The sequence below is a fragment of the Dermacentor andersoni genome, chromosome 2, assembly GCF_023375885.2.
Source record: "Dermacentor andersoni chromosome 2, qqDerAnde1_hic_scaffold, whole genome shotgun sequence".
Taxonomy (NCBI): domain Eukaryota; kingdom Metazoa; phylum Arthropoda; class Arachnida; order Ixodida; family Ixodidae; genus Dermacentor; species Dermacentor andersoni.
In genome coordinates this window covers 72,037,964-72,053,448 of record NC_092815.1, presented here as the reverse complement: position 1 = coordinate 72,053,448, position 15,485 = coordinate 72,037,964, and the positions used below count along the sequence as shown (strand labels likewise).

At 46.9% G+C, this 15,485-nt stretch overlaps 1 protein-coding gene and 1 long non-coding RNA gene across 2 annotated transcripts in view; one reads left to right on the top strand and one right to left on the bottom strand.

Annotated features, from left to right (window-relative positions):
* Positions 1 to 15,485, top strand: part of LOC140216107 (uncharacterized) — a 291,638-nt gene that overhangs the window by 81,250 nt on the left and 194,903 nt on the right. The gene's annotated exons all lie outside the window — the stretch shown is intronic.
* Positions 905 to 13,758, bottom strand: LOC126542011 (uncharacterized). The gene is made up of 4 exons (XM_050188978.2): positions 13,492 to 13,758; positions 11,605 to 11,715; positions 9,892 to 10,073; positions 905 to 2,248 (listed from the first exon to the last, which is right to left on the bottom strand). The coding sequence occupies exons 1-4, from the start codon at positions 13,684 to 13,686 to the stop codon at positions 1,906 to 1,908; spliced, it is 831 nt and encodes a 276-aa protein (XP_050044935.1). The 5' UTR covers positions 13,687 to 13,758; the 3' UTR covers positions 905 to 1,905.

Sequence of the window (15,485 nt, the reverse complement as noted above, 5' to 3'; positions counted from 1 at the left end):
TTAGGTTACCGAGGTACCATGCGCACCTTTTGTAGAGCACCGTAATTAATCCGCACACACCAATTTTTGCAAGAAGGACTAAGCTAGTTGGTATTGCATTGCTAATGGAGAGAATTAGTGCAACAAGAGACACACACAACGGAGGGCCGAAACGAAGACAAGCGCTACTTTCAACTTTTTAATAGCCGGAGGGGTTCTATATATATATTCTGGTAACGCATGTTTACAAACAATATACAATACTGTCACTTGATGACTCATATTACTTCAAGGACGAGTGCTCAAGAATTCATATTGTGAGGTGTGCAGTGTGACAGGCGGCTTACTTATATAATCGTGTTGGTTATTTTGAAGAATAAGCCTCCAGCGCAAGTTTTGAAGAGGTGTTACTGGTGTTACTGCTTTCGCCCAGAATGCTTGTATCCGAGAATCGAGTCACAAAACCACACCCAGTAACGGGGGTTAGCATATGTGCGCCCTTCTACTCTTTCTTGCTCACTTCTTATGCTTGCTGACGTAAGTGGTAGTTCTCGAACACTTCGGTATGGCCGAAATTCCTCCTCCCACAAGTCATGGGCATGTCATAACCCCCACCTCTCGAACACTTGACGAAAGGCTTCCTGTGCCTTGTGCGGTAACGTCGTCTACTGTCACAACAATTTCGAGGGCACATCTTAGATAGCTTATTGGAAGCAAAAAAAGAATAAGAGGCACACCATGAGAGTTAGGAACCTTCTCAGTGTTGTGCGACACCTCTCACACATATTGTATGACCTCCGGCCCCAACTTCGGACGTTTGATTTCTCCCCTTAGCCTTCCTGTTCTATGCTTTGCCTTTTGTGGGGGTGTCTCGGCTAGAGCTTTCATGACCAAGAAAGAGAATTTGTTGCATCCTGTGGGGAGGCAACACTGTTCTACCGATGTGGCATTTACGAACGCGCATTCTTTAGACCGTGCAATTACCGATACACCAATGTGTGACTATCTTGAGTCCCGACAAACCATCAAGCACCTGTTGTGCAATCGTCTTATATACGATGTTCAACGCATCTCCTTACTTACCACACTAAACCAATTCGACTGTACTACATTTATTGAAACAAAAATGATTGGATCGTGGCAACATCCATTGATCGCACATAAAGCTATTCACCCGCTACAGCAGTTCTTCTCTTTTCTTTTTTTTTTTGGTGACGCCGGCCACAGCGATCGATAGCAATCCTACAGTCCATCCTATTGCGTTCGTTCAAGGCTCATTCTCTCCCACTTTTTCTCTTTCTATTCCTCCTTTCCCTAACTCGCAGTGCACGGTAGCAAGCCAGACTGTCGTCTGGTTGATGTCCCTACCTTTCCTCTCCTTACTTTCTCTCTCTCTCTTAGATGTATTCCCAGGGTCGGCCTCGTCGTAAACTTGCTGCAGAAGCCAGAATCTACGTGACACCATGGTCTTGTCTACGTACGAGAAAATTACTCTTGTGGCCTTCAATTCTTGTAACATCAAAGTGCAGGCTAAACGACAACGCTGGCCACAAACATTTTCTTTGTTTCAAAAACTATTTATCAAGAATCTGTGCGGAGCTTGCGGCGCCCCTAGCGATGACATGGACTCAGCAAAATACGCTATTAGGTACAGTCACGTCACCTGCGATGTCCTTTGAAGCCTTAACGGCTGCCTGTCGGAGATGGCCATTTCTGTTTATTCCATATAGAAACTCATACCGTGAACACGCAAAAGCAAAATGGAAATCAAACCAGCCCACTCCATCATGCCACTTGCGATCGCACCTAACACCCAATTACTGCTGCTTCTCCATACGGAAATTTTTTTTCATGTATTCACATAGCGTAAATGACAACCAAAGGTGCCACAGAGTAACCATTTTTATCAACTCTGCATGCTACTTATCACTGAGGAAATACTGGGACGAGTGACGAATTAGACGGCAGCAAAATGGGGCGAAATCCACGCCGACGCAGACGTGCTGGTCTGGCACGGAGTACTTTGGGCCGCGAAGAGGCAGTGGCCTTGTGATAGCAGTCATGCAATTGCTCGGCGACCAGAACTAGCGCGGCGAGAGCGAGTCCAGTGAGCCAGGTGAAGAATATTCCTCGCAGACCGTCCAACTGGCTTCGGTCAGTGTTGACCTTCTGCTGGCTGAGCGCCGACTCCCGCAGGCAGGGCGTCTCCTCGTGGCCGCTGTCGCGGAACAGCTTGTGAATGAATCCCCGCTCGATGAACAGCTCAATCCTGCGATCAGGGGAGCGGAACAGTAAGCAGGGAGTTCTGTCCTGAAAACCAAATTTATTTTCTCTTCTTTTATCTCGCACCCGTGTTTAGAGAAAGCGCAATTAAAGGAATATTAAAAAGAAACACTAACTCTGTTTTGACCAATGAAGCCTTCTTTCAAAACAATACTTGGTTAATTTCGCGGTAGAAGAAAAATTGAAGTTCAAATTGTATTTTTTTTTAAATTTCGGCTGGAACAAAAACTCCAGTACGTCAGTGAAACGACGCGGATTTCAAGGCATTTTTTGTATTCGCTTGGTTGCGGCGCAATAAAAGTTCTTTAAAGTTTCCAAGTTCATTCTACTCTATATTCTAATCAAATACACTATAGTTCAAGTTTACCGATAAGGAATTAACCAGGCTCGAGCTAATGCTGTCATAATCTATTACAGGACGACAAACTAGTGGGGCAACTTCAAGGCGATGTGGCGTCGCTACCTGTTTTTGTTTTGTTTTTGCGTATTTTCTGGCTTACCAAATCTCTTCTTATGGTACCAGTAGATTTTTCGCATTGTCGAATGGTAAGTTACTGCTACAGCTCAAATGATCTTTCTCATTATTTTACATTAAGTGTAGACCTCAGTGCTCACATAGTATAGACCTCAAACCTCAAGCAGACGGTGCAATTTGGCGCGCTTTAGCAATAAATTATTGTTAAGGTTAACCTTCAAGACGGCAGTGATGTCTATAAGGCATTCAGATTATATTAAATATTTTGGTCTAGTCCACGTGAAGTCCTGCACATTGTCACTCTCATTAAATGGAATAGTAACACATGTTACATCAAACGAACTCGCAGTTGTTAGGTTTCAAAATATTTTAGCCTACTCTCAAGTAATTTCGGTATCACTTCGGTTTATAACTTGAAAATGAACGTTGTGGTACATTTTAGAAATGGTTTTAGGCGCAAAAGATAGGACACCGACAACAGAATAAAAGGCTTTAAGACAGAAAGTGTTGCATTTACAGGTGTATGTCGAACATTTCTCTCTCGCTCGCTTTCTTTTTCGCTTCATGAACACAGCTTAGTTTTTCTTGTTGTTCTTCCTCAATGAGCCTTAACTTATGCAGTCTTGTACAATGTGGCATAATATCGACACGAGCAAGTAATTTCAGGCATGGCTTTGGCTGTAGATCAGGCACAGGAATCCTCAGTCTCAGGGTCGCTTCTGCGGGGACACAGAGATTGTCGGTTGCTTAGTTTTCAAGACAGTGACCTCCACAATCATGAAATTCTTTAACCACAGTGATTTCTCAGCTTCTGACGCGCACATCTTAACACCGCAAAACATGCACGAACTCCATTCTAGCTGAGAAATAAGAAGTGTCAGTCTACCACTCTGTTTACAATTTGCATTTGAAAAGCTAACAATTCGACTGGCATGTAGCGCACCACCAGCAAACGTGTTTGGAGGAATGTTTCTCGCTGCAGCTGTCGATGCTTCTTGTGACGCCTCTCCTCGTGATTGGAAAGACTGCTTAGATGAAAAAGCGTTCCCGTGGATCACTAAAAGGGTAAAACAAATTTATTCGCCATCAAGGCGCTGCGAAAGTGGATGCTCAGAGAAGCTGTCGAAAACTACCACCACAATTTCTGAGGGGGTATTGCTTCAGAGCAATGGCAGTAATGGAAATGTAGAGTAATGGTAGTAATGGAAGTAATGGCAATTTTGTCAGCACGCCGCTGCTGGTCGCATAGCTTTTTTTTTCTTTTGCCATCCCTCGTATTAACGTTGCTTCTCGGGGTTTGCGTGAGAGAGAGAGATGCAAATGAGAGAAAGGCAGGGAGGTTAACCAGAGTTAAAACCTCCGGTTTGCTACCCTGCACTAGGGGAAGGGAAAGGGGAAGTAAAGACGGAAAGAAGAGCGTGACAAAAATGAAAGCGTGAGAAAAAAAATATGAAAAGGGATGAAATGGGGGCATTATAGTCTTTCTAATAGGCCACTGTCACGTAGAAAAGTCAACAAAGCCTTGACCGACTTTTGCTGCGACGACAGTTCACGTCGGCATTCCAAAACTGACTGTTCTGAAAGTGGCCTGTCGTCAAGGCGTGCCAACGTGGTCGCTAGTGACAGCCGGTGCGCGCTGTATTGAGGACAGTGGCAGAGCACGTGTTCTATGGTCTCCTCGCCGCCGCAGTGTCTGCAAGCCGCGCTGTCGTCCATACCGACTCGGAAGGCGAAGGATCTTGTGTAGGCGACACCAAGCCACAGTCGGTAAAGTACTGTTGTTTCTAGTCGAGAGAGTCCAGATGGGGGTCGAAGTCGAAGGGATGGGTCCAGTCGGTGTAGACGTGTATGCTTTAAGCTTGGTGTGTTCCATAAAGTTTTGATGGCTTCATTTGCAAGCACACGAATTTTCGTTGCAGCGTCTGTTCTTGAGAATGGAATGGAGTCTTGCAAGCCGTCCTCATGTGCAGATCGTGCTGCTGCGTCGGCAAGTTCATTGCCCATTATGCCACAGTGGCTTGGAATCCACTGCAACGTGATGTCGTGTCCTTGCTCGACGAGGTGGTGAAGCAGCAGTCTGATTTCTAGAACTAGTTGTTCGTGGGGTCCTCGGCGTAAGGCAGAAACCAAACAATGAAGTGCAGCCTTGGAGTCAGTGAACACGCTCCATTTCTTGGATATTTCTTCAGAAATTACACGAAGTGCACAACGAATAGCAGCAAGCTCCGCGGCAGTCGATGTAGTCTGGTGAGAGAGTCGAATCTTTATGGTGGAAGGTTTTGCGGGAAAGATCACCGATCCTGCAGACCCATTCACCGTGGTTGAAGCATCAGTATACAGATGATGATAATCGTTGTACGTCTCGTACAGCAAGAGCAGTGAAAGCTGCTTGAGTGCTGGAGACGAGAGTTGGGCTTTTGTTCGTATGCCTGGTACGATAAGTCGAACCTTTGCTTGAGCCAAGCACCATGGTGGAAACGGAACTTTCGCTGGAGCTGTATAACCTGATGGAAGGTATGCACGATAGGGCAGGACAGTTTCACAAAAGGAAGCACGTGGTCGATCCTCTGGCAGTGTGGCTAGATGATGGGCAGGGGCTCGAGCAAGGTGTCTTACGTGTGCTCTGAGTGCTTCCATGACTATATGGGTCTTGGCTGGGAAATCGTGTGCAATCGCAATGGTTTCAGCCGTTGACGAACACCGCGGCAATCCAAGACACACTCTAAGCGCCTGGGCCTGGACGCTTTCGAGTGTACGGATATTACTTCTGCAGGTGTTGGTCAGCACAGGCAAGCTGTATCGCAAATACCCAAGAAAGAGCGTCCTGTATAGTTGCATCATTGAATGTACTGAAGTACCCCAGACATTTCCTCCAAGAAACTTAAACACATTAGAGATATCCGTCAGGCGCTTCTTTAGGTAGGCCACATGAGGACTCCAGCAGAGGTCGCGATCAATGATTACTCCTAAGAATCGGTGCGTTCTGACATAAGGAATGTTTTGACCGTCGATAGAGACATCGTATGATCTCATTGACTTCCGGCTAAACGCGACCAATGCGCATTTTTCTGGCGAGATCTTGAGGCCTTGTTCGTTTAAGTAGGCCGATGTTGACGTGGCAGCTTTTTGAAGCCTGGCGCGTACTTGCGGCCGTGTCACACCAGATGCCCAGACGCAGATGTCATCGGCATACATTGAAATTTTAACTGTGTTCGGAAGTCGTTCTACGAGACCAATGAGTACAAGGTTGAAAAGCGTGGGACTCAAGACACCACCTTGTGGAACTCCATGGTGCGTATAATAATGCGAGGTTGGGCCAGCTTCAGTGTTAAGAAATAGAGACCGCCTATGTAAATAACTGCGAGTCCAACGATATAATGGACCGCCTAGGCCCACCGATTCCAATGCTTCAAGTATGGCGTCATGAAGAACGTTGTCGTAGGCTCCCTTTATATCTAAGAACATTGCGACAGATAACCTCTTACACGTCTTTTGGTGTTGAACATAGGTTACCAGATCGATAACGTTGTCGATAGAACATCGGTGACGTCGAAAACCAGCCATGGCGTCCGGGTAGATTTCGTAATGTTCAAGATACCACTCAAGTCTGGCGAGGATCATTCGCTCCATTACCTTCCCAACGCAACTTGCCAGCGCAATTGGTCGGTATGAAGTAATCTCTAAGGGAGACTTGCCAGGCTTAAGAAGCGGTACCATGCGGCTGAGCTTCCAATCTTGAGGAACTTTGCCCTCTTGCCAGGACTCGTTATAGATATGAAGGAGTGCACTTCGTGCCCCTTCACCAAGGTGACATAGCATGCGGTAAGATATGTCATCCGGACCAGGCGACGACGACCGATTACATAGGGCGAGCGCCGCGTCAAGCTCTTGCGTCGTGAAAGGCAGATCCATGCGTGAATCGCGTGAGTCTGGAATACGGTTCAATGTAAGCGAACCTGTGCGAGTTGGCTGGCCCGCAGTCATAGCACAGAAGTCTTCCGCCACATCAATGTCTTGTCGGCGCTGGAATAGTGCTAGGGCCTTAAACGGGAAACGCTGTTCCGGAACAGAACGTAGACCTCGCACAGTTCTCCATATTTGAGATAGCGGTTTGCGTGGATCTAGCGACGCACAAAATTTCGACCAACGCTGAGCCTCAAGTTTATCCATGCGGCGTTGTATCTTCTTTTGCATTCGCCTGGCTGTTCTGAGATCCTGAATTGACTTAGTGCGTCGATATCTCCTTTCGGCACGACGGCGAATCGCACGAAGCCGCTCCAATTCCAGGTCGAATTCAGAATACCTTGGAGAACACGTAAGTGTGCGCGTGGCCGTCTGTGCCGTTTTCTTAATAGCTTGTTGAAGTCCACAAGAGAGGCCTTTGTGACAAGCGACCTCAATCTGGGATTTAAAGACAGACCAATCTATTCTTCGTATCGTGGTGAACGTATACGTGTTGGACATTCCCTTGATCTTGAGGTAAGTGGGGATGTGGTCACTTCCGTGCGTTTCAATGTCCAAAAACCACTTAACATGTGTGGCGAGGCGGTGGGAGACGAAAGTCAAATCGAGGCAGCTGCTGTACGTTATTCCCCGCAGAAATGTTGGACTCGCGTCATTCAGCAGGTAGAGACCATTGTTGGAAGCTAATGAAGCTAGTCGTCTTCCCGTCGCGTTAACCTTTGAGCTTCCCCAAATGGTATGGTGAGCGTTGAAATCCCTGGTGATAATCCATGGACCAGGTTGTGTTTTCAAGATGTCTTCTAGTCTTTTGGTGTCAAATCGACTTGATGGAGAGAGATACACCCCCAAGAGTGCAAAGGTGACTTTCCTATTTTTAACAGTCATGCACACATACTGATTGTCGTCATGATGTTGCACCGGTTGGACGACGTAAGTGAGTTCACGGTGAATAAACACGACCACCTTGCTACTTTTGATGTCGCTTGATGAGAATATTGTCTCGTAGCCGGATAGTCTCATTGGATGGGGTAATCTTGGTTCACAGATGACAATGATTGGAAAGCGGTTAGTGAGAACAAATTGACGAAAATCGGCGATGCGAGATCTTAGACCTCTCGCGTTCCACTGAAGGATCGACGCTTCTCTGACCTCCTTACGAAATGACTTGTGATTGTCAGTCATGGCTTCACTCAAGGCTTGCTAGGACGGGGCTCAGCGCGTCGAGCACTTGTAGTCCACTACGAGCAGATGGAGTGTCAATGCTTGTCAGCATGGCCCTGATGACATTCACAATGGATCGCAGCACCGGGATCATTTGGCAGTCGACTGTTGAAGCCTCACCGACAGAAGCGGGCTTCGATGGGAGCATCAAGCGTGGAGGCTCCTTAGAAGACTGAGAGCTTGCAAGCGCTGGCCACTCTTCCGCGGGGGCAGCATTTCCCGTCTGAGGCCTCCTTGTGCTCTCGGGCGTTCTATATGAAGATGATGGCGTTGGCGCAAGCGGCGCACGAGCTCCACCCTGTCTTGAGCGTTTCCGTCGATGACGACGTCGACGCCGGATCTTTTCTGAGGCTTCTCTATGGGTTGAGTTATCCCTCACCATTTGCTTCAGAACTTCGAACTCTTTTTTGATTCTTGGGCATTCTTTAGACGTCGCTTCATGGGTGCCTTCACAGTTGCCACACCTAAAGTTTGTGGCACGGCAGACATCTACCGTGTGTGACTCCGCGCACCGGGGGCATATTGGGGAGTTTGCGCAGGCGCCCTTAACATGTCCGATCTTAAAGCACTTGTGGCATTGAAGCGGCTTTGGGATAAACCGTCGTACGACATGTCGGAAGTGACCGACCTTTACGTGCGAAGGGATGGAATCCCCCTTGAACACAATCTTCACACAACGGCTGTTGCCAAGTCGGCATACGTGCTTGATGACCATTCCTTCGTATGCCGGTTTGATCAGAATTGGCAGGTCCGAGTTCGAAATAGCCAAGTCAACATCGTAGATCACACCTGCAGTGCAGGCCCCATCCATAGGTATGACCGATCGTACTTTTATGTTGCCCAAATCAGTTATCTGTCGTAGCGTCTCCAGCGTGGTTCCACGGGTTGTGTCGACAGCTAGAACATTCTTTCGTGTGTTCAGCCGGACTTCCTTGATTTCGTTTGGCGCCTTTCCCTCAAGAAAAACAGAGAGAGCTTGCCTGTTCAATACTCGAAGGTTGACAGAAGAATCCACTGGCATGAAGAGGATGGTGTGCGGCCAGCGTTCACTACCTGCCTGCATGGTTGACGTACTCGCTGGTGACGACGCCTTGATAAGCCTCCTTTTAGCCCTTCGGCTCCTCACCGACACGAAGCTGTCATCAGATGAGTCGTCACCTGTTATTGAGTAGACCTCTGTGTCTTCGCTGGTGCTGGACCAGGTGCCTCGTTTCCTTGAGGAACTTGTTAATGTAGTGATCTTGCCAGACGGGCCGGCAATAGGCTCTGCATCCATGGCCACGGGAGTAGGAGTCTCTCTTGAGCGGTCACTGGTGGTTGACCAGGTGCCTTGACTCATAGAAGAGATCGCCGTTGCAGACTTCTGGCAGCACGGGCCTGCGAAACGTTCCGCGTCCATCGCCTCAAGCCAGGACGCGGAAAATGCCCCAGAGACTGATGAAAATTTGACGAAAACTGGCTAGCTGGGACAGATGCGTGAATACGTTGCCTACCCATAGCGGTCCTGCAACAACAATGAAATCAATTGCTTGGTTGGTTTTTTTTCTATACGAAAGGCTAGTGATGTCACTCCCCACGCCGCAAGCTGCCCTCGCCGCGGCATCTTGCGCAACAGTAATCTTTACCGGGGAACGTATGCGCGGAGCGCTACGTGCTCCGAAGTTTTATCAGGAGCGCCTTATCATCAATTATGTGGTTCGGTTGCTTGTTTTGTGCTTGATATTTATTGAAACGAGTGCTGTTCTGTATGTTGTATGCGTTATTCCAAAGAATGTGTGCAGTTTTCACTTCACCTCCACCGCGAGTCTGCCCAGTATTAGTCTGCCCATTATCGGCCCACATTTTTGCCCGCGGACATGGACACGAAAAATGCCGGCCAAGGAGAGGCTGACAGCTTCGCTTTAAAATCGTCAAATGTGTGAATTACAGATGTGTACTTGAGCATGTATGTACATGCGTGCCAAACATACTTTTCTCCAATGCTGGCGCGGAGTTTCTTGTCCAGTCCTTTCCTCATGAACAAGGAAATCGGTAGCTGCGCCACCAACTTCGGCGCGTAGTAGAACTCGCCCTCCATGTCTCCCAGTTGGCTGCAGCGTTCTTTCATCTCTCCCGCAATGGGTTGTTGGGTGAAGATCATGGCTGCCTCGCCCTGCCAGAAAAGGATTGGGAGCATTGTACCAGTCGAACGGCGTACAAATATCTGCATACACAGTTTTATAGAGGCTCTTCATACCTCTTTTTCAATGCGATAACCCAACCCGCACAGACGCAGGACCGTGTTATCATCAAAACCTGTATGTACAACGCGGATGTTCAGTTTACCTCAAACGTTTGCTTGTCTTAATTCTTGGCCATTTAGCATAGCTTCGCGTGACATGCATATGTGTCGAGAAAGTGGTGGCTATTTTCCGGATTCTCTGAAAGAACGTGTATAAACAGTGTCGGCTTTTGAGGAATGGAAGCTGCGGCGCGCCAAGCTACGAGAAAAGGAAGCTAAGGAGGAAAAAACACAAAGAAGAAAATGAACCGAGTGAGCATGACAGTCACGCAGCTATTGAAGAGGCGATATCCAAAATTATAAGAAAAGGGGGAGGAGGAGGAGCAGGAGGGACTCTGGTCACAGTATCGTTCGAAGGTGGACACTTGAACGTGGTGTAGGTGTCCGGGGGCAAGGAATGGGGCAGAAAAGGAGATGCAGAAGGAAGAATAAAGGATAATAGTACGGCACAGATAATGTGTCACCTCAATTGCACTCTTGAAACAGTTGCACCCTTTGGGGTGTATATTTGTCCCACATATCGTCATTTGCCTTGTTTGCGTTGCTTGAAAACGCTGCGCTCGCTACTTTCCTGTCGAGAATGCTATGTCACGCTGATAACCCGCATGCTGTTCGTGACTTGGAAGTGGCGAGCTCAAAGCTCCAAGGAAATGAGGGCAATACACATGACAATTATTGTTGTGGGACAAGATAAGCCCCAAATGGTGCAAACTTCTTAAGGAGTGTGGCAGCTTGAAAGCGCAAATGGTAGGAGTGAATATTCGTTTAGCACTCTTTTCAGTGTAGTCGACGTGGACTGTGCAGAGAGAAAAAGAGCGAGAAAAGAAAGAAATAGAAAAGTTTACCATGATGATGTGTCATCACACTGAACATAGCCCTCGCCAGACACATCCTCCATTGCCCTTGGAAGGGCGAATCTAGGGTAACATTTTGACGGCAACATAGGCAGCTAACTTATGGCTCTCGATGTAACGCTTCTAATGTATCGACGTTCTTGTTCAACCATGCACAAGTCATGCTTAAACCTCATTTTTATAAAGGAAGGCAAACTTGTGTAACATTGTTCCCTTTGTTAATTGTTACTTCGAATGATTTTAGGCTACATTTATGCTGTACTGAATTGGACACCAAGTGGGCTGGTCAGTAGATCAGAGTGACATGAAACCATAAAGGGGGGCTAATTGTTGACGGCACATACATATGAAATCTCTATATAGACTTAGAATCCTAATGAGCTAAGGCAATTTAGTACACTACTAGTATGATGGACAGTGCTTCATGCGAATTTTGTGATTCTGACGAGACAAACATAGGATTCGTTATGCGGTCGGAAGGAAGGCACACATATACACCTGCTTACTGTTCGTTAAAGAAATAGCAAAAGAAAGGATTAAAGACTTGCCTTCAAGATTCGCTTGAGGATTGGTACACTGAACAAATCATGCCGTTTGAAAACTGCTTTCCGGCTTCTGATCTTCTCGAGGACTTTCTTGAAGACGTCCGTTTCCGATGTCTGCAACAAAGGAAGCAGTAAATAAAAATCAGCAGCCATCCCACCCTGTGAAGGTGGTTGATCAGCGAAGTGGTTTAGCACACGACACGGAGGTGACACATAATTTTGAACATGGGTACGAACTCATTTATTGTCTTGATCGGTGGTCATTATGTCCCTCGCAACTGCAAACACATTCTTTGATAATGTCAAATTGATACACCTACGCCACTGGGTGATCGGTTAGGCCGAATTGGTGTAGCATCGCGAGGGTTATGTCTGCAACACTAAACGCGCTAACCGCTCTTTTTAAGTAGCGACACATCTACAGTGGACTATGAGTAATTGCATTTTTGCTTTCTGTGCCGTCACCGAGCGCGTAAGAAAACTTACCTACGGCCAACATCTCTGCTTTTTCTAAAATAAATTCTCCTCACTCTTTTTCTATCTCTCTTCGTCGAATCTCTAGCCCATATTGCGCTTATTTAGAGACATTGATACAGACGCGAAATGTTACGCCAAAATTGTCAACTTGGTTTACATGAGCGAGGATCATCGTAACGTTGTGACACATCAGCCACAGACCACTATCCTAATAAGAGACGGTTGTTTTCTATTGTATTGTATATTTTGTAACGTCAGCTCTCGAAAAATTAAGATTCAAGTGCACGGACATTGAGAGAGTGAATACATTGCAGTAGAAATTTACGAATACGACCTCGGCGTCATTTCCTTGCCAACTACAAGTGATTGCTGTGAAATACAGCGTCGTGTGATTATCAGGGGAGGAAATCGAAGTTTCTGATCAGTTAGCATGCAGAAGTTACTAACGTAAATCATTTGGCTCTTGAAAGAAACCCAGGGGCCCTATCACGTAAAACTGTTTCAATATGTTTTATTCCAATCTCCTGATGTCAGATTTACGTAACCTCCGACGCAAGCACCGCGCGGTAACACACCGCATTGTTTAAATAGCCCTGTCAAACGCTCTCCTAGTTTATAGTATGTCACTTTTGTTTGCTTTCAAAGCGAATAGCACTGCCTACTTTGACTCGTATTTTTTATCTTATGGACTGACCAAAGGCAAGAAGCACGCAGACGTGGAGAGAGTTTTGACGGGGCCAAGCTATCACAGTGAAAATATATAACCGATTGAGGAGAGCAGCGCTGGTGTCGGCGATTGGCCCGCTTCCACTTTCAAAACGGATCCTCAGCGACGAAAAGTTGGCAGATTGATGTAGTGTACGTGCCAAAAGTTCTCGATGACGTTATCTGCCACGCAAAACGCTTTATTATACGCAAATAAATCTATTCGCCTTGGCAGCTTCGATCTGCTAGTGCGAGAGCGATCGGCGAGCAGCCATCACCTATTTATTTCGGAACGGGGAGTCTCCGCCTATTCCGAAAAAAAATTCAGTATTGTTCGGTATATTAATGACCTTTCTATTGCGTACACGCCACTTTGACGTGGTGACCTTACACGGTTTTGTGCCGGCCCGTGACAGACAGGCGAAGTGGGCACAGCCCACTTTTGACCAATAGCGAAGGCCTGATGGTGAAGAAGGTCCATAATCAGAAATAATTATTTTCCCTCGTTCGGCGTAATCGTGCGTAGTGAGTGTGTATGGGTAATATCAGGTGGAGAGTTTTCGCAGTTTTCCTGAAGTCGTGTGACAGACAAGCGAAGTGGGAGTGGCCCGAAATAATTTTTACCAGTCGTGGAGGGCTCATTGCAGAAATTTAATCGAAAAGTATGGAATAGCCTTACGTCATAGCGCCCCAGGCCACCATGCTTACCTCAAGGAGCCACAGAAATCCAGAGCCGGGAACAACTATAGGCGTGATTTTTGGATCCCTGGCAAGCTCCTCAATGCCCTCGATGCTCCGAACGTCGGCGCGAACAATCAGCGAGGCTTTCGTCTGGCCGATGAAACTCGTGCGCAGCACGATGAGACAGAGAAGCCATACAGCCACTAAATTTCTCTGCGACATCCTAGTGGGACCGTGAGGTGAGGCTGCGAAGTTTTGAGGGGAAATTTCTGTACTTATTTTATTATATTGTGAGTACCGGTGACGCAAAATTGCTGTATAGATGAACTGCGGCATAAAAAACAGTAGATTCTCCGACATTCAGCATAACTGACAATTATAACATGGATAAATAAAGATAAATAATTAAGGTACGTATATACTCTTTATATATCTTTCATGCAGATAAAGAGTAAAATAGTGCATGAAAACAATGAATATAATATTTAGCGCAGTAATAAAAGTTATGAATTCCAGTACAATACAGCCCCGAAAAACAGCAGCCCGGAGGACCCATGAGAGCTGAAACATCGTGAAACAGGGTAGGAATTACATGTGTGGTGGACACATATGGGAGAATTACCACGTGTTCAGAAAGTTTCTCCAGCCCATATTTTCACGTAAAACACTTGCACGCTCGTGGGCTCAAATAGGGGTGCCACTACGTGCAAGCAGACGGCAGCAGATATATACCATTCTACTATAGCGTTTACTTACCCAATCTGGGCGTGCCTTGTTCCTTATAAGAAATTGAGAATGCTGACTTTAAATAGAAAATTTATTAGCTGTTCAAGAATTCCAACTTATGCTTCATGATCGGCCATAAAATTTCCGTCAGTTGTTAAAGACATAAAAAATAAACCTATGGCTAAATAGTGGTGTTCTTTCGCACCACGGAACGTGAAAATCTATGCAAACCATAATACGTAGTTCTGTCTTCCTAGCCCAGACATCTACTTATGGCCCTTGCCGGCTTACCTTGCGAAAGAAGGGAGCTTGCAAGCATATCAAATGATTCCAGAGCGCTGCCTCGCTTCATGAAGTGCCCAAGGACGTTGTCCTCTGGGTGCGCAGATCGTGGCGTAGCCGAAACCACGGATATACCCACGTACACGGCCCAGAGGGCTAAGAAGGCGAGCGCCGTGCTGAGCCAGACGGTCCCGGTGAAGGCACGAAGAAAGGCGAAGATTTCCTCGGAGAAATGGAATGGACGACCGGCGAAGATGACCACATCGATGTAGGATATCGGGAAGGACGGTTGGGCTGCTTCCATACGAGACGTGGTGACCATAAGTGGCCCTCCAGTGAAGTCGGCCTCCTACAGCGATTGTACTTGAACATTAAGATGACACAAGCAAAATAGGGTATGAAAAGGCAAGACGCGCGCACGCACGCACGCACGCACGCACGCACGCACGCACGCAAGCACGCACGCACGCACGCAAGCACGCACGCACGCAAGCACGCACGCACGCACGCACGCAAGCACGCACGCACGCACGCACGCACGCAAGCACGCACGCACGCACGCAAGCACGCACGCACGCACGCACGCACACACACGTGTATATGTACTCTCTATATATTCTCGCGTCGATTTCAATTTCATAAACATGTATGGTACCTGCAAAACGCAAAGGCGCGGAGGTTTGCTCCGTTAGAGTAATTATAGGTCGCTTGGACGAATATGGTCGGACACTTATAGGCGTACTCGGAGACAGGAATTGTAAAATAGATGTTATGTGTGCTGCCTTCCACCAGCTTGCTATGATCATCCACTAGAGCAGCGGGAATTTTCCCCAGGTTGGTTATCTCCTGGCCATGATGCGTTCCTTCATGTCTTTCAATGGTTCCTTTTTTTTATTTTTCGAAAGCTATTAATCTGACAAGTCAATTTTGAGGAGCCTGAACAAAACCAGTTCTTTCGTTACAGCATGCTGTGGCACAATATTTTGAGCCGTATATTAACGTAGCGCCTATGG